Source organism: Neoarius graeffei, chromosome 2, assembly GCF_027579695.1.
Source record: "Neoarius graeffei isolate fNeoGra1 chromosome 2, fNeoGra1.pri, whole genome shotgun sequence".
Classification (NCBI taxonomy): Eukaryota; Metazoa; Chordata; class Actinopteri; order Siluriformes; family Ariidae; genus Neoarius; species Neoarius graeffei.
In genome coordinates this window covers 92,439,783-92,459,819 of record NC_083570.1, presented here as the reverse complement: position 1 = coordinate 92,459,819, position 20,037 = coordinate 92,439,783, and the positions used below count along the sequence as shown (strand labels likewise).

Genomic DNA, 20,037 nt, shown 5'->3' with positions numbered 1-20,037 from the left:
CAATAATAATAATAATAATAAAGAAAGAAAGAATGAACTTAAAAATATAGAAACTAAAAATACACATAATCTGCTGCTTCCTCATCAAATGGAATGTTGAAAAAGTGCTGTTTTACCTTCTTCTTGAACAGGGGAAAATTTTCTACTGATTTTATTTCTGAAGGTAGTTCATTCCAAATTTTGGTTGCAGTGTACAGAAAAGAAGTTTTTCCTGGCAACATCTGGCAACATACCGACCCGTCTAAATTCATCAGCTCCTATGTGTGTTCTGAACGGTGCATTCAAAATAAACCTGATGATTTTATTTTGTGTTTATTCTATACTTGAGCTTCTTTCAAGGAAGAGGGGAAACTAAATCTATTATAAAAACAGAGATCATGAAAAGATGGCAAGAAGAATGGGAGGCAGGAACAAAGGGTAGACAATACTGCAATGTACAGCGTCAGGTTGGGGGTAAAAGAATTACATATATAGGACTTGGCAGAAGAGAAGAAGTGACGTACACAAGATTAAGGTTGGGACACACTGGTCTCAATGCCACATTACATGTATTAGGGAAAACTGATGAGCTCTGTGTAGAGTGCAAGGTCAAGGAAGATGTGGAGCATGTTCTTTTTCATTGTAGAAAGTACAATGTCCAGAGAGAAACATGGATAGAACAAGAGGGTGAAGATGGAGACATTAATACTATTCTTAAGGAAGAAGGTATACAAGTAGAAAGAATTAAAGCCCTTATGTCATACCTTAATGATACAAAGCTCATAGAAAGAATTTAGGAGGGGTTTTTTTTTTTTCCTGCCCAAATGGATTTGACATGATCATTTCACACACTCCTGTGCAGTAGGTGGCGGTATACAAGTACATTGTGATCTGCCATTACTCAAAAGAAGAAGAGCAGCTTCTTTCAGGGACACGCCCACTCGACGTCATTTGGCGTCCTGTAAGAATTGGAACTACTTTTTTTTCCCAAAAAAACATTCAAAATACAAACAAATAGAGCACCATATATATACAGATCCAAAAACATCAAAGTAGTAAAACACACACATAGCAATAAAGTAAAAAATATGAACAAGAAAGGGGCTACTTAACTATCTTTACATATGTTAATCGAGTAAATCAAAGTCATCCAAAAAGGATATAAAATAACCAACATCCTTATTTTCAACTAACTTTAAAGATTTGGCAAAAAAGCTTGAGGTCATTCTTCCAGTGTGTAACATAAGGTTTAGTTTTTAAAAAACGACATTTGTGAATAAAGTGTTTACCTCATCTCATTATCTCTAGCCGCTTTATCCTGTTCTACAGGGTCGCAGGCAAGCTGGAGCCTATCCCAGCTGACTACGGGCGAAAGGCGGGGTACACCCTGGACAAGTCACCAGGTCATCACAGGGCTGACACATAGACACAGACAACCATTCACACTCACATTCACACCTACGGTCAATATAGAGTCACCAGTTAACCTAACCTGCATGTCTTTGGACTGTGGGGGAAACCGGAGCACCCGGAGGAAACCCACGCGGACACGGGGAGAACACGCAAACTCCGCACAGAAAGGCCCTCGCCGGCCACGGGGCTCGAACCCGGACCTTCTTGCTGTGAGGCGACAGCGCTAACCACTACATCACCATGCTGCCCCTTCATAAAATTATTTATGTAAAAGTAAATTTTTAATATTAATTTCTAATTGTTTATTTTTCTTTTTTTTTTGAATAAATTTCTCATGAAAGTTTGGATATTTTATACAATCTAGAAGCAGGTGTTTGATATTTTCTTTTACACCACAAGTTGTACATTGATTGGAGGTTATTTTAAAAAAAAAAGAAATTGCGTAGACCTTGTCCAGGTGAAAATTGGTTCCCTTTTGAGTCTGGTTCCTCTCGAGGTTTCTTCCTCATGTCATCTGGGGGAGTTTTTCCTTGCCACCGTCGCCACGGGCTCGCTCATTGGGGATAGACTAGGGATAAAATTGGCTCATGTCTTGGGTCATTCACATTCTGTAAAGCTGCTTTGGGACAATGTCGATTGTTAAAAGCGCTATACAAACAAACTTGACTTGATGAAGTAGACATTTTCCAAATCTAAGTCTTGTAATTATCCTTTGTTTGTTCCTGTTTTTTGTCAGTATATGTGGTGTGTGTTGTAATATTTGGTTCAAGTCGGTAGAAGAATCTACCAGTTTGGGAATTATCCCATCTGTCTTGCCATATTGTAAAAATAACATCTTTGATCATCTTCTTCTTCTGGCTGCTCCTGATTAGAGGTCGCCACAGCGGATCTTTCGTCTCCATTGCTCCCTGTCTTCTGCATCCTTCTCTACCACATCTGCCGCTTTCATGTCCTCTCTCACCTCTCTTTGGCCTTCCTCGTTTTCGTGTGCCTGGCAGCTCCATCCTCAACATTCTCCTTCCAACATGCTCTGCATCTCTTCTCAGGATGTGCCCAAACCATCTCAGTCTCATCTCTCTTAGCTTAATTCCCAAGCTCTCCACATGTGCTGTCCCTCTGACGTGCTCGTTCCTTATTCTGTCCAACCTCCCATCGCAAACCTTAACATCCTCAAGTCCGCCACCTCCAACTTTGCCTCCTGTCTCTTCGTTAAGGGTACGGTCTCCAATCCATACATCACAGCTGGTCTCACTACTGTCTTATACATCTTACCTTTCACTTTTGCTGGGACTTTCCTATCACAAATGACACAAATTTTCCCTATCCCTAGCCGCTTTATCCTGTTCTACAGGGTTGCAGGCAAGCTGGAGCCTATCCCAGCTGACTACGGGCGAAAGGCGGGGTACACCCTGGACAAGTCGCCAGGTCATCACAGGGCTGACACATAGACACAGACAGCCATTCACACCTACAGGGAAACCGGAGCACCCGGAGGAAACCCACGCAGACACGGGGAAAACATGCAACCTCCGCACAGAAAGGCCCTCGCCGGCCGCTGGACTCGAACCCAGGACCTTCTTGCTGTGAGGCAACAGCGCTAACCACTAAACCACCGTACCGCCCTAAAATAAACACATTATTTTAAAAAATTGTCAAATAAATCTGGGTCAAGATTATCTGTGATTTTTTTCTTTCAAATATAGTTATTAAATATACTCAACAAAAATAAAAACTTTACACTCGTTTCAAAGTCAATAATTTGAACATTTTGGAAAATAGGTTTGAAATAACGATTGTATTCAATTATCTTGTCATTAAAGATGCTATAGCATACAGATCATGTTTGTCATGGAATCGGTTCCACCGGAAATGCGACGACAACGTCCATGATCAAAAACTGTGAGTCACAACTTAATGAAATCATGTCAATATCAGGTGTGTCCTCCATGGGCGTTCACAACTGCGATACAACGTCTCCTCATGGATTGGATGATGCGTCTGAACACAGCTTGGGGAATGCGCCGCCATATTTGTACCAACATGGCACCAAGCTCCTGCAAGTTCTATGGAGGGTTCCTTACGGTCGGCTGTGGTGCCAGTTTGATGGAGACGTGTCTGGAGATTATGGATGGTCTGTCGACTGCATCCCATAACCCTCGCAACGTCAGTGACGGATGTTCCCGTATTCAGCATGCCAATGGCACGTTCACGCTGAATGTTTGACAGTCGTGGCATTGCAAATTAACGAATAATTAACCATAAAACCTTGTTTTTCTGAGATGACACTCTACTCTGCTACCGTGAGATCAATTGCATGTGTATCAATAGGTCATGTCACTTGTGTCACGTGGAAACGTGATTTTAGCGTGCAGTGCTCTCGCACGTGCTACGTAGGCCCGACCAGTAGAATGAATGTGTGACGTAATGCCCTTGACAACGCATTTAACCATAATCACAACAAGAACTCTTTCAAGAAAAGTTTCTAAACGGTATTTGAAAAATAATGAGTGTCAAGTTTTTATTTTTGCTGAGTATATATACATTTAGGCGGCACGGTGGTGTAGTGGTTAGCGCTGTCGCCTCACAGCAAGAAGGTCCGGGTTCGAGCCCCGGGGCCGGCGAGGGCCTTTCTGTGTGGAGTTTGCATGTTCTCCCCGTGTCCGCGTGGGTTTCCTCCGGGTGCTCCGGTTTCCCCCACAGTCCAAAGACATGCAGGTTAGGTTAACTGGTGACTCTAAATTGACCGTAGGTGTGAATGTGAGTGTGAATGGTTGTCTGTGTCTATGTGTCAGCCCTGTGATGACCTGGCGACTTGTCCAGGGTGTACCCCGCCTTTCGCCCGTAGTCAGCTGGGATAGGCTCCAGCTTGCCTGTGACCCTGTAGAACAGGATAAAGCGGCTAGAGATAATGAGATGAGATGGGATATATACATTTAACGAGGTCCCTGAGTCTAAAACCTTTAAGAACCACTGTCAGAATGAATGAATTAATGAATGAACCTGAATTCCACATGGCTGGGACTTTTATTTTGAAAAGCTTTTCCAAACCCGGAAGTCAACCGACAGTTGTTTTTACATTACCCGCTTTTCACGTGGGTCTAGTGAAAGTGTGCACTGTAGTGTGTGTATAGTGTATATAGTAATCTTATATATGACCATGGACGTCATACACTCTTGTTTTAAGGCTCAGATCGGTGAGGTCGTGTTACCTGGAGATGTCTTCCGGTTCGATGTGTCATCTGTAGAGGAGGACAGCAGCGTGAAAGCTGAAAAGATCATCTGCGGACCGGGACTGCGGCGAAACGGAGACGAGATCGTGGTGTTTAAAAGCGGCCTCCTCCGCCATAAACAGCCCAATCTGTACTGGATCGATTCCCAGCAGAAACGCGTAAGAAACTAGTCATTATACTGCCGACTATCAGCTGGTTACATTACAAGCATTGAGCGGACGCTCTTATCCAAAGCGACATGCTAGTTGGGGATTAGGTGCCTTACTCAAGCCATTCCTGCTGCTCCAGGGACTCGAACCTGAGACCTTTTGGCCCCAAAGCTGCTTCTCGAACCATTAGGCTACAGCACACAGCTGTCCTCATACTCCAAATGGCACCAATCAGCAAGATTATTGGGATTTCATAGGGAATACTGGGAATATTTAGGATTTTTAGTTCTGCACTGAGGGTGGTGTAGTGGTTAGCACTGTCACCTCCCAGCAAGAAGGTCCTGGGTTCGAGCCCAAGGAGTTTGCATGGTGTCCGCGTGGGTTTTCTCCGGGTGCTCCGGTTTCCCCCACAGTCCAAAGACATGCAGGTTAGGTTAACTGGTGACTCTAAATTGAGCGTAGGTGTGAATGTGAGTGTGAATGGTTGTCTGTGTCTATGTGTCAGCCCTGTGATGACCTGGCGACTTGTCCAGGGTGTACCCCGCCTTTCACCCGTAGTCAGCTGGGATAGGCTCCAGCTTGCCTGCGACCCTGTAGAACAGGATAAAGTGGCTAGAGATAATGAGATGAGATGAATACGATCTTCAGAAGCATCCAAGGTTTATTGTTCCCCCATCTCATCGAGATATTGGTCAGTGTTCACTTCGTGCAATGCGCTTTGACTACCTAATTCATCTCTCATCTCATCTTATCTCATTATCTCTAGCCGCTTTATCCTTCTACAGGGTCGCAGGCAAGCTGGAGCCTATCCCAGCTGACTACGGTCGAAAGGCGGGGTACACCCTGGACAAGTCGCCAGGTCATCACAGGGCTGATACATAGACACAGACAACCATTCACACTCACATTCACACCTACGGTCAGTTAACCTAACCTGCATGTCTTTGGACTGTGGGGGAAACCGGAGCACCCGGAGGAAACCCACGCGGACACGGGGAGAACATGCAAACTCCACACAGAAAGACCCTCGCCGGCCACGGGGCTCGAACCCGGACCTTCTTGCTGTGAGGCGACAGCGCTAACCACTACACCACCGTGCCGCCCCCTACCTAATTCATCTCTACCTAAATAGAGCGATGCAGCAGCACTTTAATGTTTTCATCTGTCCGGCTCTCTCACCTCCTCATCGGTACACTCTGCTCAAGCTAACCTGTTACATTAGAGGCATTGAGCGGACGCTCTTATCCAGAGCGACATACTAGTTGGGGATTAGGTGCCTTACTCAAGCCATTCCTGCTGGTCTAGGGACTCGAACCTGAGACCTTTTGGTCCCGAAGCTGCTTCTTGAACCATTAGGCTACAGCACACAGCTGTCCTCTTACTCCAAATGGCACCAATCAGCAAGATTATTGGGATTTCATAGGGGATTTTTAGTTCTGCACTGAAGATACCAAAGTAAATTTACAAGTAATTTAACAGCATCAGCACCATTACAGGAACAGTCCACCCTTGCATATTTATTTTTATCATGAATATGATCTTCAAAAGGGGCGGCACGGTGGTGTAGTGGTTAGTGCTGTCGCCTCACAGCAAGAAGGTCCGGGTTCGAGCCCTGTGGCCGGTGAGGGCCTTTCTGTGCGGAGTTTGCATGTTCTCCCTGTGTCCGCGTGGGTTTCCTCCGGGTGCTCCGGTTTCCCCCACAGTCCAAAGACATGCAGGTTAGGTTAACTGGTGACTCTAAATTGACCGTAGGTGTGAATGTGAGTGTGAATGGTTGTCTGTGTCTATGTGTCAGCCCTGTGATGACCTGGCGACTTGTCCAGGGTGTACCCCGCCTTTCGCCCGTAGTCAGCTGGGATAGGCTCCAGCTTGCCTGCGACCCTGTAGAAGGATAAAGTGGCTAGAGATAATGAGATGAGAATGAGATGAGTATGTCCCTTTACACACTCATCCAGAAGGGTAATTTTGCACAAGGCCATCTGTCTACAGCAGAAAAAAAATAAAATAACAAAATGCATCTGGAAAAATCCCAAGGGAGTCTGGAGCCAGATTCGTGACGTTACCTGCGGAAGCGCCAGCAGGCTGCGAGAGCTTTGCATGGTTTCAGTGCACAGCCTGTGTAGACCAAGCGCTCCCATTTCTCTCTCATTGTCCGGTCTTTTGGAAAATGATGAGTACTAATCCCATCAAGATTGGTGTTGCTACACCCTCCTACGATACATCTGTTAACCATTTTAATAATTACGCGATAACGGTGAAGAAATTTGCAGAAAACCACCAGGTCGTTTTCTCATAAACAAACCAGCACTGACGTAGGATTCAGAGGGAGGCGTCCCGCACGCGACGTCACGAAAATCAATGTTTCCCGGGAAATCCAAATGCCAAGTTTTTTCAGAGACGGACCAATTCGCCTCAAATGGCTTGATTTCAACTGAATTTTTCTGGTATTGCGCAAGGTACAAAAATTGCAGAGAATGCAAAATGTTACAGATATTTGACCAAAGTTTAATATAAAATAGGAGAATTACATTGATCTTGCTCCTGAATTTACCCGCGATATGCACTTTAAGCAAGGCTGCTCTGGGTGTGTTGTATGTACTTCGCTCTGGATAAGAGTGTCCGCTCAATGCCCCTAATGTAACAGGTTAGCTTGAGCAGAGTGTACCGATGAGGAGGTGAGAGAGCTGGACAGATAAAAATATTAAAGTGCTGCTGCATCGCTCTATTTAGGTAGAGATATGAAGTATGTAGTCAAAGCGCATTGCGGGAAGTGAACACTAACCAATGTCTCGATGAGATGGGGGAACAATAAACCTTGGATGCTTTTGAAGATCATCTCATTATCTCTAGCCGCTTTATCCTGTTCTACAGGGTCGCAGGCAAGCTGGAGCCTATCCCAGCTGACTACGGGCGAAAGGCGGGGTACACCCTGGACAAGTCGCCAGGTCATCACAGGGCTGACACATAGACACAGACAACCATTCACACTCACATTCACACCTACGGTCAATTTAGAGTCACCAGTTAACCTAACCTGCATGTCTTTGGACTGTGGGGGAAACCGGAGCACCCGGAGGAAACCCACGCGGACACGGGGAGAACATGCAAACTCCGCACAGAAAGGCCCTCGCCGGCCCCGGGGCTCGAACCCAGGACCTTCTTGCTGTGAGGCGACAGCGCTAACCACTACACCACCGTACCGCCTAAAGGGACATACTTTCATATAAAAAAAACCCCACGAAATTGGTCCAGAATATGCACTTTAAGGGCACTTCAGCCATTCCTGCTGGTCCAGGGAATCAAACCAGTGACCTTTTGGTCCCAAAGCTGCTTCTCTGACCATTAGGCCATAGTTTCCCCCAGGAAACCATAGTAAACACCCTCTTGCTCATCATCTAGATCTCTAGCTAACCAAGCTGAGCTGCATCGCAGCCTGAAAGTTTGAGTCGAGTGTTTGCTGTCTCTACTACTTCTAAGTTGGATTTCTCATTAATATGAGGTTGAACATCTCACTGGGAAATAGTCAGCGAGAAAAGAAGCTCTTGCTCTTTTTTTTTTTTTTTTTCCAGAGCTAACAGCAAAACTAATGTTATCTGTTATGTTTGACTTTGGTTAAATGTTTTCTCCTATTAATACTAGACGGCCTTTTGATTTCATAAAATCAGTGAAATTTACTTCCCTCTGAAATGTGGTCTTTGTGATATAAGTTTATTTCTGTAATATCTTAAAAAAAAAAAAACAGGCCATTCTGTGGCCGGGGAGTTATTTAATTTGAGGGGATTCCTGAGCAAATAATGTGCATGAAATCACTCGGTTTGTGCAGTCAAGCAGACAGAGGAAGTCCGTGTGCGCATGCGCAGGTTCACCTTTTGGCGTCGTCGTCATCATCATCATCTTCACTTGGATTTTACGGCAGCTGGCATCCACAGTGTTGCATTACTGCCATCTACAGGTTTACCTTTGACCGTGCACTGACAGTTACATCATTCTGTCGCTAAACGAACACTGCCGATATTTATTAGTTTGGTCCTGCGTTTCCTTTCCTTCGCAACATAATGTCTTTTCTTCTCACTTTCCGTTACTGTAGTCGGTCTTTCACATTCACACTCACTCCGCCATTTTTCTCTCCGGTTTCAAATTTGTATCCCACAATGCCTTGTGCGAACGGGGAAAGCCCACCACGTCATGCATGACGTAGTATCTTGAATTGCGTCACGGTGAAGCAAGAAATAATAGTGGAGAATTTAGGGCCACGTGGCCCTAAATTCATTAATTGTCCTATTTCAAAACACACCTAATAAAATTGGAAGTCTGTGATTTGAATTAAGTAGCTTTTGTTCCACTAAACAAAAATAATTGGGTGTCGGGGAAAATTCTTTTTATGACCTACACTTGAAAAATCTGAAAGGCAGTCTACCTTTAAATGCCGTTGTGTTGGTGCTAGCAGTGACTCCCTTTAATGTTAGTGACTCACAAGAATAATGAAAATACAGCACCAGCCAAAGATTTAGCACCATCACAAACAAGACACGGACCACCTAGTGTTGCACTGCCTAATCACAGCAGTACTTGGGGGTACAGGACGATCCACCAAGCTGGCCAAACTTTCATTCATTGGATTGCAGATGTAAATTTGGAGGTGCGAGGAAAAAAAAAAACATGCGCAGCTACTACTACCATCACAAAGCATGTAATAAAATCTTTAATATAAGCACATTTTAATATGTTTTATGGTAGAATTTTCCCTCTCAAGTTAGGGGATACAATGACCATATTAATATTAGAATGTGTTAACAACATTTTTTTTTTAATATGTTTTTGCCACTGTTTGTTTGCTTTTCCCAACGTAACTCAAGAAGTAGTGAACGGGATTTCAATGAAATTTGGAGGAAAGGTGAGTCATCAGCCAAGGAACCATTGATTAGATTTCGATGCAAATCCGGATATGTACACTACCGTTCAAAAGTTTGGGGTCACTTTGAAATGTCCTTATTTTTGAAAGAAAAGCACTGTTCTTTTCAATGAAGATCACTTTAAACTAATCAGAAATCCACTCTATACATTGCTAATGTGGTAAATGACTATTCTAGCTGCAAATGTCTGGTTTTTGGTGCAATATCTCCATAGGTGTATAGAGGCCCATTTCCAGCAACTCTCACTCCAGTGTTCTAATGGTACAATGTGTTTGCTCATTGCCTCAGAAGGCTAATGGATGATTAGAAAACCCTTGTACAATCATGTTAGCACAGCTGAAAACAGTTGAGCTCTTTAGAGAAGCTATAAAACTGACCTTCCTTTGAGCAGATTGAGTTTCTGGAGCATCACATTTGTGGGGTCGATTAAATGCTCAAAATGGCCAGAAAAATGTCTTGACTCTATTTTCTATTCATTTTACAACTTATGGTGGTAAATAAAAGTGTGACTTTTCATGGAAAACACAAAATTGTCTGGGTGACCCCAAACTTTTGAACGGTAGTGTATGCGGATCCAGGATTGTTTTTGTCTGTTCCAAACGTAACTCAAAAAGTACTGAACCGATTTTGATGAAATACCGCTTTAGTATTGTCCTCGGTTCAAGCGATGTGATTTTGATGTTGTTGATATGTGGCTTGGCAGAGGTATACGCTCTACCGTGTGCCCTTCTAGTTTTTCTTGTATCAGCTGTCAGTGCTTTTATAACTCCAACAGGAGGTGGCTGGCGGATAAAATGTGTTTTTGTGTCATTTGTATGTTTTAACTTTCCTTTGTTTCTCTTGTTAAATACTTCCAAGTGTTAATTAAAATTAAAAAAAATATTTATATAATACTGTGAACAGATAGTTTACCATAAAGCAGCTCTGCTATTTACTTACCATCTTATCAAAATCTCAACCAAGCTAATTATTGTGATAGATATCATGTACTATTAAAATGTCTTCTGGTATTACAGTATGATACGTATTTATGCTGTAATCACAAATTTTGCTTCAAAATGGAATAACGTCCAGCTTTTCTGTAAAATTTCTGATTGTCTAAGATGGCCGCCCCCAAGATGACCACACTACAGCGGTCAGCTACACAGCGAAATTTTGAGTAACAGCACCAAAAACTAGAAGGGCACTCAGTAGAGTGTAGACCTTCACCAAGCCAGATGTTATCAACATCAAAATCAAATTACCTGAACCTAGGATAATACTAAAGCTGTACACCAAATTTCATCCAAATCTGTTCACTACTTTTTGATTTACATTGGGAACAGTTTAAATAAAAAAATCCTGGACCCACATACATATCCGGATTTGCATCAAAATCAAATCAATTGTTCCATGGCCCATGACCCACCTTTCCTCCAAATTTCATCCAAATCTGTTCACTACTTTTCGAGATACATTGGGAAAAGACAAACAAACAGCGGCGAAAACATAACCTCCTCCAACAAAGCTGGCGGAGGTAAAAAGTTGACGGAGATAACAATGGATAAGGATTGAAGCAGATTTTTTACAGGAAATATTTTGGCCGAGATTGAGTTCTAGTACTTGATAGCTGCATTATCCAACTAGCTAAGCTATTAGAAGAAGAATGGTCTGATAGCAAATATGTCCGAGCTGATCAGCTCCATTTGGGGAAAGTGGAAAATTGTCAACATTCGATTTTTCACCAGACAGCTCCCTTAAAATAGGAAACTTTAAAGAAGTTTCTTTCATGCTGAATGCCAAATGACATCCTGCTTCCTAGAAAACGACTTTCTTTAACACCCTATGGAGTTTTTTTTATTATTATTATTATTTACGGTCCCCAGCCACTTTAATAGGAACTTGTTCTTGATTCTAAGACTCCTTTTCTTGGCTGCAGGACTGGAACCCATTATGGTCTTCTGCTGTTGCATGCTGAGATGCTTTTCTGCTCACCACAGTTGTAAAGAGTTGCTATATCCTTCCTGGCAAAACAGCTCAAACCAATCTGGCCATTTTTCTCTGACCTCTCTTATCAACAAGATGTTTGTTTCCACCCATAGAACTCAATGTTTTTTGTTTTTCGCACCATTCTGTCTGTGTAAACTCTAGAGACTGTTGTGTGTGAAAACCCCAGGAGATCAACAGTTTCTGAAACACTCAAACCAGTCCATCTGGCTCAAACCAACACTCATGCCACAGTCAGTGCGTTTACATGCACATCCAAATCGAGCTACTGTCGGTAATCGAGCTAAGGGTCCCAGCAGGGGTGCCAGAGAAATCCAATCCTACATGCACACAAGGAAATCAAGCTATTGTGTGAGGTACATTGTGCACCCGAGCCACAGGTGGCGCTACACACCCCATCGTGTTGGTACACTTCCGGTTGTCATCATGAAGAAGAGCTATTCAAGAGTATAAACAAAGTTATCAGCAGTGTTGCCAGATACTGCTGACGTTTTCCAGCCCAAAACTTGTTCAAATCCGCCAAAATGCACTTAAAACCGCCCAATCTGGCAACACTGGCAGTTCCGTGTTCACAAGTTCCGTGCTCAAGCTGTTAGGCTTGCTCTAACAGACTGTATGGCTACAAACTGTCCTGCGCAGACCACTGTTTTGTAAGACAACTTATTTTGCACAATTGTATATTTTTCTAAAGTCCATTTTTTGCTTGCAAAAAATATATTTTTTTTTGCTTACAATTTAACTTATGTCTTAAACACAAAAAAGTTCAATTGTTTTGTTTTTATTGACATTCTTCAGATGTTGGAGATATATATATATATATATATATATATATATATATATATATATATATATATATACACACACACACACAAATACAATGACTTGTTTATGTACACAATTCACAGCTATGCAACAGCTGTACAGATGTATTTGGTGATACAGTAAGTGAGCTAAATTTTAACAGTGCAAACAATGCCACAAAAAGAAAAGATTCATGCCGTTGTCATGATTCGTTGTCATGCTGACCGAGGCTGTTGTGTTTCCCGCTTGTGGTCTCGTCACTCGTCACTTCCGGAAGGGGCAGTGCTGAAGTAAGTAGCTCGATAGGGTTTACATGCACTAAGTAGCTCGGCTAAAATCGCATAATCTAGGTCGTGTAGCTCGATTACGAGAAATCCAGTTCGGTTCAATTTCAGCCTAGCTAAGGTGTTTCCATGGCATTTAGAACTTCGATTTCAGTTGAGCAACGGCAGAAATTCGATTTTCTCTATGTGCATGTAAACGCACTGAGTGAAAGTCACACTTTGAGATCACAGTTTTTCCCATTCTGATGATTGAAGTGAACATTTTTTTTTTTTTTTTTAATTTTTTTTTTTAAAGATATTTTTTTGGGCTTTTTGCACCTTTATTGGATAGGACAGTGTAGAGACAGGAAATGAGCGGGAGAGAGAGACGGGAAGGGATCGGGAAATGACCTCGGGCCGGAATCGAACCCAGGTCGCCCGCATTCATGGTATGGCGCCTTAACCACCTGAGCCACGACGCCCCCCAGATTGAAGTGAACATTTAATGTTTGAAGTGCTTGATTTGTATCTGCATGATTTGATGCATCGTGCTGCTGTCAAAGAATTGGCTGATTAGAGAACTGCAGATGTATGGGTGTTTCTAATAAAATAACCGATGAATATATATATTCAGTAGTAAGCTGTCTGGGATTTAGCTTTTGAGTTTAGACTTGTGTAGTTACTCAAGGACCTGTATACTGTCACTGCGGAGTTCAAGTATGAATATTAGTTTTATTTTGAACGATTTCTCTTCAGTACGTTCCAGTTAAAGGCGAGGCCGTGATTGGGATAGTGACAGCGAAGTCTGGGGACATCTTTAAAGTGGATGTGGGAGGCAGTGAACAGGCCTCATTGTCCTACCTAGCCTTTGAAGGAGCGACTAAAAGGAACAGACCCAATGTGCAGGTACACTTCCATCCCTACCAGATCTTATTGCATGTCATTGTGTTTGCAGAGAAAGTGCACTGAAATTAAATGTGATTTCTTTCTTTCTTTCTTTATTTAACCCCTTGTACAGGTGGGGGATCTGGTGTATGCCCAGTTTATCATCGCAAACAAAGACATGGAGCCAGAGCTGGTGTGTATAGACAGCTGTGGCCGGGCGAACGGGATGGGAGTGTTTGGAGCAGATGGGTTTCTCTTCAAGGTGTCTTTGGGATTAGTGCGCAGGTATGCAGAGATCCTCGAGTAGCACCAGCTTGAATATTAATACAGTGGGGTCAAAAGGTCTGAGACGAGTGGAAATGCTTCTGTTTAGCATTCTTTTACAGTTTGTCACAAAGGTTTTCATTACAAATCAGCAACTTCAGTGGTAAAAAGAATTTTAGAAATATTTACATGTACAGTGGTGCTTGAAAGTTTGTGAACCCTTTAGAATTTTCTATATTTCTGCATATATATGACCTAAAACATCATCAGATTTTCACACAAGTCCTAAAAGTAGATAAAGAGAACCCAGTTAAACAAATGCGACAAAAATATTATACTTGGTCGTTTATTTATTGAGGAAAATGATCCAATATTACATATCTGTGAGTGGCAAAAGTATGTGAACCTCTAGGATTAGCAGTTAATTTGAAGGTGAAATTAGACTCAGGTGTTTTCAATCAATGGGATGACAATCAGGTGTGAGTGGGCACCCTGTTTTATTTAAAGAACAGGGATCTATCAAAGTCTGATCTTCACAACACATGTTTGTGGAAGTGTATCATGGCACGAACAAAGGAGATTTCTGAGGACCTCAGAAAAAGTGTTGTTGATGCTCATCAGGCTGGAAAAGGTTACAAAACCATCTCTAAAGAGTTTGGACTCCACCAATCCACAGTCAGACAGATTGTGTACAAATGGAGGAAATTCAAGACCATTGTTACCCTCCCCAGGAGTGGGCGACCAACAAAGATCACTCCAAGAGCAAGGCGTGTAATAGTCGGCGAGGTCATAAAGGACCCCAGGGTAACTTCTAAGTAACTGAAGGCCTCTCTCACATTGGCTAATGTTCATGAGTCCACCATCAGGAGAACACTGAACAACAATGGTGTGCATGGCAGGGTTGCAAGGAGAAAGCCACTGCTCTCCAAAAAGAACATTGCTGCTCATCTGCAGTTTGCTAAAAATCACATGGACAAGCCAGAAGGCTATTGGAAAAGTTTTTTGTGGACAGATGAGACCCACATAGAACTTTTTGGCTTAAATAAGAAGCGTTACAGTGGGGCAAAAAAGTATTTAGTCAGTCACCAATTGTGCAAGTTCTCCCACTTAAAAAGATGAGAGGCCTGTAATTTTCATCATAGGTACACTTCAACTATGAGAGACAGAATGAGGAAAAAAAATCCAGAAAATCACATTGTCTGATTTTTAAAGAATTTATTTGCAAATTATGGTGGAAAATAAGTATTTGGTCAATAACAAAAGTTCATCTCAATACTTTGTTATATCCCCTTTGTTGGCAATGACAGAGGTCAAACGTTTCCTGTAAGTCTTCACAAGGTTTTCACACACTGTTGCTGGTATTTTGGCCCATTCCTCCATGCAGATCTCCTCTAGAGCAGTGATGTTTTGGGGCTGTCGCTGGGCAACACGGACTTTCAACTCCCTCCAAAGATTTTCTATGGGGTTGAGATCTGGAGACTGGCTAGGCCACTCCAGGACCTTGAAATGCTTCTTACGAAGCCACTCCTTCGTTGCCCGGGCGGTGTGTTTGGGATCATTGTCATGCTGAAAGACCCAGCCACGTTTCATCTTCAATGCCCTTGCTGATGGAAGGAGGTTTTCACTCAAAATCTCACGATACATGGCCCCATTCATTCTTTCCTTTACACGGATCAGTCGTCCTGGTCCCTTTGGAGAAAAACAGCCCCAAAGCATGATGTTTCCACCCCCATGCTTCACAGTAGGTATGGTGTTCTTTGGATGCAACTCAGCATTCTTTCTCCTCCAAACACGACAAGTTGAGTTTTTACCAAAAAGTTCTATTTTGGTTTCATCTGACCATATGACATTCTCCCAATCCTCTTCTGGATCATCCAAATGCTCTCTAGCAAACTTCAGACGGGCCTGGACATGTACTGGCTTAAGCAGGGGGACACGTCTGGCACTGCAGGATTTGAGTCCCTGGCGGCGTAGTGTGTTACTGATGGTAGCCTTTGTTACTTTGGTCCCAGCTCTCTGCAGGTCATTCACTAGGTCCCCCCGTGTGGTTCTGGGATTTTTGCTCACCGTTCTTGTGATCATTTTGACCCCACAGGGTGAGATCTTGCGTCGAGCCCCAGATCGAGGGAGATTATCAGTGGTCTTGTATGTCTTCCATTTTCTAATAATTGCTCCCACAGTTGATTTCTTCACACCAAGCTGCTTACATATTGCAGATTCAGTCTTCCCAGCCTGGTGCAGGTCTACAATTTTGTTTCTGGTGTCCTTTGACAGCTCTTTGGTCTTGGCCATAGTGGAGTTTGGAGTGTGACTGTTTGAGGTTGTGGACAGGTGTCTTTTATACTGATAACGAGTTCAAACAGGTGCCATTAATACAGGTAACGAGTGGAGGACAGAGGAGCCTCTTAAAGAAGTAGTTACAGGTCTGTGAGAGCCAGAAATCTTGCTTGTTTGTAGGTGACCAAATACTTATTTTACAGAGGAATTTACCAATTAATTCATTAAAAATCCTACAATGTGATTTCCTGGATTCTTTCCCACCATTCTGTCTCTCATAGATGAAGTGTATCTATGATGAAAATTACAGGCCTCTCTCATCTTTTTAAGTGGGAGAACTTGCACAATTGGTGGCTGACTAAATACTTTTTTGCCCCACTGCATGTTTGGAGAAAGGAAAACACTGCATTCCAGAATAAGAACCTTATTCCATCTGTGAAACATGGTGGTGGTAGTATCATGGTTTGGGCTTGCTTTGCTGCATCTGGGCCAGGACGGCTTGCCATCATTGATGGAACAATGAATTCTGAATTATACCAGCGAATTCTAAAGGAAAATGTCAGGACATTTGTCCACGAACTGAATCTCAAGAGAAGGTGGGTCATGCAGCAAGACAACGACCCTAAGCACACAAGTCGTTCTACCAAAGAATGATTAAAGTGAATGTTTTGGAATGGCCAAGTCAAAGTCCTGACCTTAATCCAATGGAAATGTTGTGGAAGGACCTGAAGCGAGCAGTTCATATGAGGAAACCCACCAACATCCCAGAGTTGAAGCTGTTCTGTACAGAGGAATGGGCTAAAATTCCTCCAAGCCGGTGTGCAGGACTGATCAACAGTTACCGGAAACGTTTAGTTGCAGTTATTGCTGCACAAGGGGGTCACACCAGATACTGAAAGCAAAGGTTCACATACTTTTGCCACTCACAGATATGTAATATTGGGTCATTTTCCTCAATAAATAAATGACCAAGTATAATATTTTTGTCTCATTTGTTTCAATGGGTTCTCTGCCATCATCATGCATTAATATAAGATGTTCTAGATGAAAAAAATAAGCAGACTTTAGCTTAAACATGTTAAAGTTCTAACATCAGTCCGTTGAGCCATTTCCCCGGATGTTTTATTGACGACATTGTATTTTTTAGGAGTAATGTAAAATGTAAAACGAAGGGGGATTATGTCGGGGCGATATCCTTCCGTCCCGGGAAGGGTACTCGCCTTCTGAAATCAACTCCTCTCACAGTTTTTGGAGGCATTTCACGAAACTTGGCAGGATTCTTTGTTATCTGTCAGTAGTACGTTTATTGTAATTCGTTCAACTGGGTCACATTTTACCAGAGTTACAGCTCTTGATTAGCAAAATTGTACTTTGGCAATTTCATGAAGGTGTGTTTGCCTTCTGACATCAACTCCTCTCACAATTTTTGGATGAATTTCTCAAAGCTTGGCAAAAGGCCTCGTTATATGACAGTAATACGCATATTGCGATTTAATTTCGTTTGTGAAAATTTTACCAGAATTTTGACCCTTGATTAAATAACTTGTACTTTGACAATTTCATGAAGCTGTACGTTCTTCTGAAATCAACTCCTCTCACAATTTGTGGAGGAATTTCATCAAACTTGGCAAAAGGCTTTGTTATATGACAGTTATACGCATATTGAAATTGCTTAATTTGGGCAGATTTTACCAGAGTTATGCCCTTGATTTGTAACAAACTTGTACTTTGGCAATTTCATCAAAGTGTGCTTGCTTTCTGAAATCAACTTCCTTCACAATTTTATCCCCCGCTGGCTGAAAGGCCCAAAGAGGGATTATGTCGTGGTGATGTCCGTCCGTCCATCTGTCTGTCCGTCCCAGGAAGGGTGCTAACCTTCTGAAATCAACTCCTCTCACAATTTTTGGGGGAATTTCATGAAACTTAACAGCATTCTTAGTTATGCAATTTTGTTCAGTTCAGTCGCATTTTACTAGAGTTATAGCCTAGTTGGCAGCGGGGGATATTGTGCTTTCAGAGCACTCTTGTGTTTTTTTTTTTGTTTGTTTAATGTCATGATTTTCTCCTCCTCACCGGAAAACGCAAGCGTGTCCACATATCCCCGGTCCTTGCGTCGCTGCACTGGCTCCCGGTTGCTTTTAGAATAGATTTTAAAATTTTACTGTTAGTTTTTAAAGCTCTTAATGGCTTAGCTCCCCAGTATTTGACCGAGCTCATTCATATCCACACCCCTGCCAGAACACTGAGATTCTCTAATCAGCTGCTACTGGTCGCCCCTAAAACAAAACTAAAAACCAAAGGTGACCGAGCCTTTGTGGCGGCGGCCCCTAGGCTCTGGAATAACTTGCCCTGGCACATCCGATCTGCAGGATCATTGAGGTTTTTAAATCTTCTCTAAAAACACTTTTTCTCCCTGGCTTTTAACCAAGTTTAAGTATTTTAGTATTTATCTTAATTTCTTGTAATTGTGGCATTATATGTATATTATATATATTAACCTGTACAGCACTTTGGTCAACCCCGGTTGTTTTTAAACATGCTCTATAAATAAAGTTTGAGTTGAGTTGAGATGATTTGAAGTAAACCATTCTGTATTTTCTTGATCTTCTGATATTCAAACCCACTCATTTACTGTGATGCTCCATCACAAATCTACAATGAATTTTAACTATTCTTTAAGTTCGTTTCTTAAGACAAGGATTTTTTAAGATGTTACCTTGTTGTTGACAGTTTCGGTGATAAACTTCCGCCTTCTTCAAAACAGTCACCAGATGTCGAGTGGTGACGTGCCTTTATCGCCGAAACTGTCAACAACAAGGTAACATCTTAAAAAATCCTTGTCTTAAGAAACGAACTTAAAGAATAGTTTGAATAGTTAGACATGATGAACTTTCACTACATACAATGAATTTTATTCCCTTAAACACAAGTTATAAAGAACCTGCTGTGTTATGACATTATCCGTTTTTGCTGCAAGATTGAAGCATGCTTACATTTTAGTTGCTTCCATCCATAAATATTAAAATTGCACCCTCACCCTTTCTCAAATCGCTGCTCTTTTTTTCTCCCTGCAGGCTCCTTTCACCTCAGAGTGAGATCGTGAAAGATCTTGAGAAGCTCTTCCCTTTCGAGATGGTGGTGGGTTTGAACGGCAGGGTGTGGGTAAAGGCGAAGACCGTTCAGCAGACACTGATCGTGGCCAATCTCCTGGAGAGCTGTGAGAACATGACCCCGCAGCAGAGACAGGCTTTGTTCAAGAGAGTGGCAGAGGGCGCCCTCTAGTGCACAGTGCTGGTTTCCATGGCGATTCCTCATGGACCCATCAGCACAGGCCAAATGTGGCTCACAGGAGAGTGTACAGTATACGAGTAGGACTCTGGATGGACTGCACTTCTGTACTGTCTGGGACGCAGGTGCAGCAGCTCACACATTATTTCTGTATTAACAGATTTTTTTTCTACTGGAGCCTTGTTTCAGTATATTTTTGTATAAATAAATTTTTCTGTGATGAAATGAACGTGCTTATAATACTTTTTGTAAGTTGGTAAACATGGTATACTACATAATTATAAAGCAACTGTAATCCCAATGATGATATTTTACCTTAATTATGGTTTTAACAGCTGCTTAATGCACTGTTAATTATTCACAGGTCTTTATTTGGTATAAAGGTTGTTCAGAACAGCAGATGATATTATAATTAATATACGGAGGTGATTATAGAAAATCACACACTGATTGATCAAGAAATTCTGACTAATTCTCGATAATCACCTCGAGCGACTCAGCAAAATGGCGGCCAATCACTTTTTCACTAGCCTGGGAAATCCCATGCTGCTTTGCACAATCGTTCCGATCTGAAAAGACAGCATGGAAA

The 20,037-nt window shown here is 42.3% G+C and overlaps 1 protein-coding gene across 1 annotated transcript; it reads left to right on the top strand.

Moving 5' to 3' along the window:
* The first annotated feature begins 4,458 nt into the window (after positions 1 to 4,458).
* Positions 4,459 to 19,677, top strand: LOC132874378 (exosome complex component RRP40-like). The gene is made up of 4 exons (XM_060910514.1): positions 4,459 to 4,780; positions 13,491 to 13,640; positions 13,753 to 13,904; positions 19,235 to 19,677. The coding sequence occupies exons 1-4, from the start codon at positions 4,544 to 4,546 to the stop codon at positions 19,440 to 19,442; spliced, it is 747 nt and encodes a 248-aa protein (XP_060766497.1). The 5' UTR covers positions 4,459 to 4,543; the 3' UTR covers positions 19,443 to 19,677.
* The last annotated feature ends 360 nt before the right edge of the window (positions 19,678 to 20,037 follow it).

What these genes read in the sequence shown, in the direction of transcription:
- LOC132874378 (XM_060910514.1), top strand. Translation starts at nt 4,544, where the DNA reads ATGACCATGGACGTCATACACTCTTGTTTTAAGGCTCAGATCGGTGAG. An exon ending in TCGATTCCCAGCAGAAACGC is followed by an intron (nt 4,781 to 13,490) that starts GTAAGAAACTAG and finishes ATTTCTCTTCAG; the next exon opens with TACGTTCCAGTTAAAGGCGA. An exon ending in GGAACAGACCCAATGTGCAG is followed by an intron (nt 13,641 to 13,752) that starts GTACACTTCCAT and finishes CCCCTTGTACAG; the next exon opens with GTGGGGGATCTGGTGTATGC.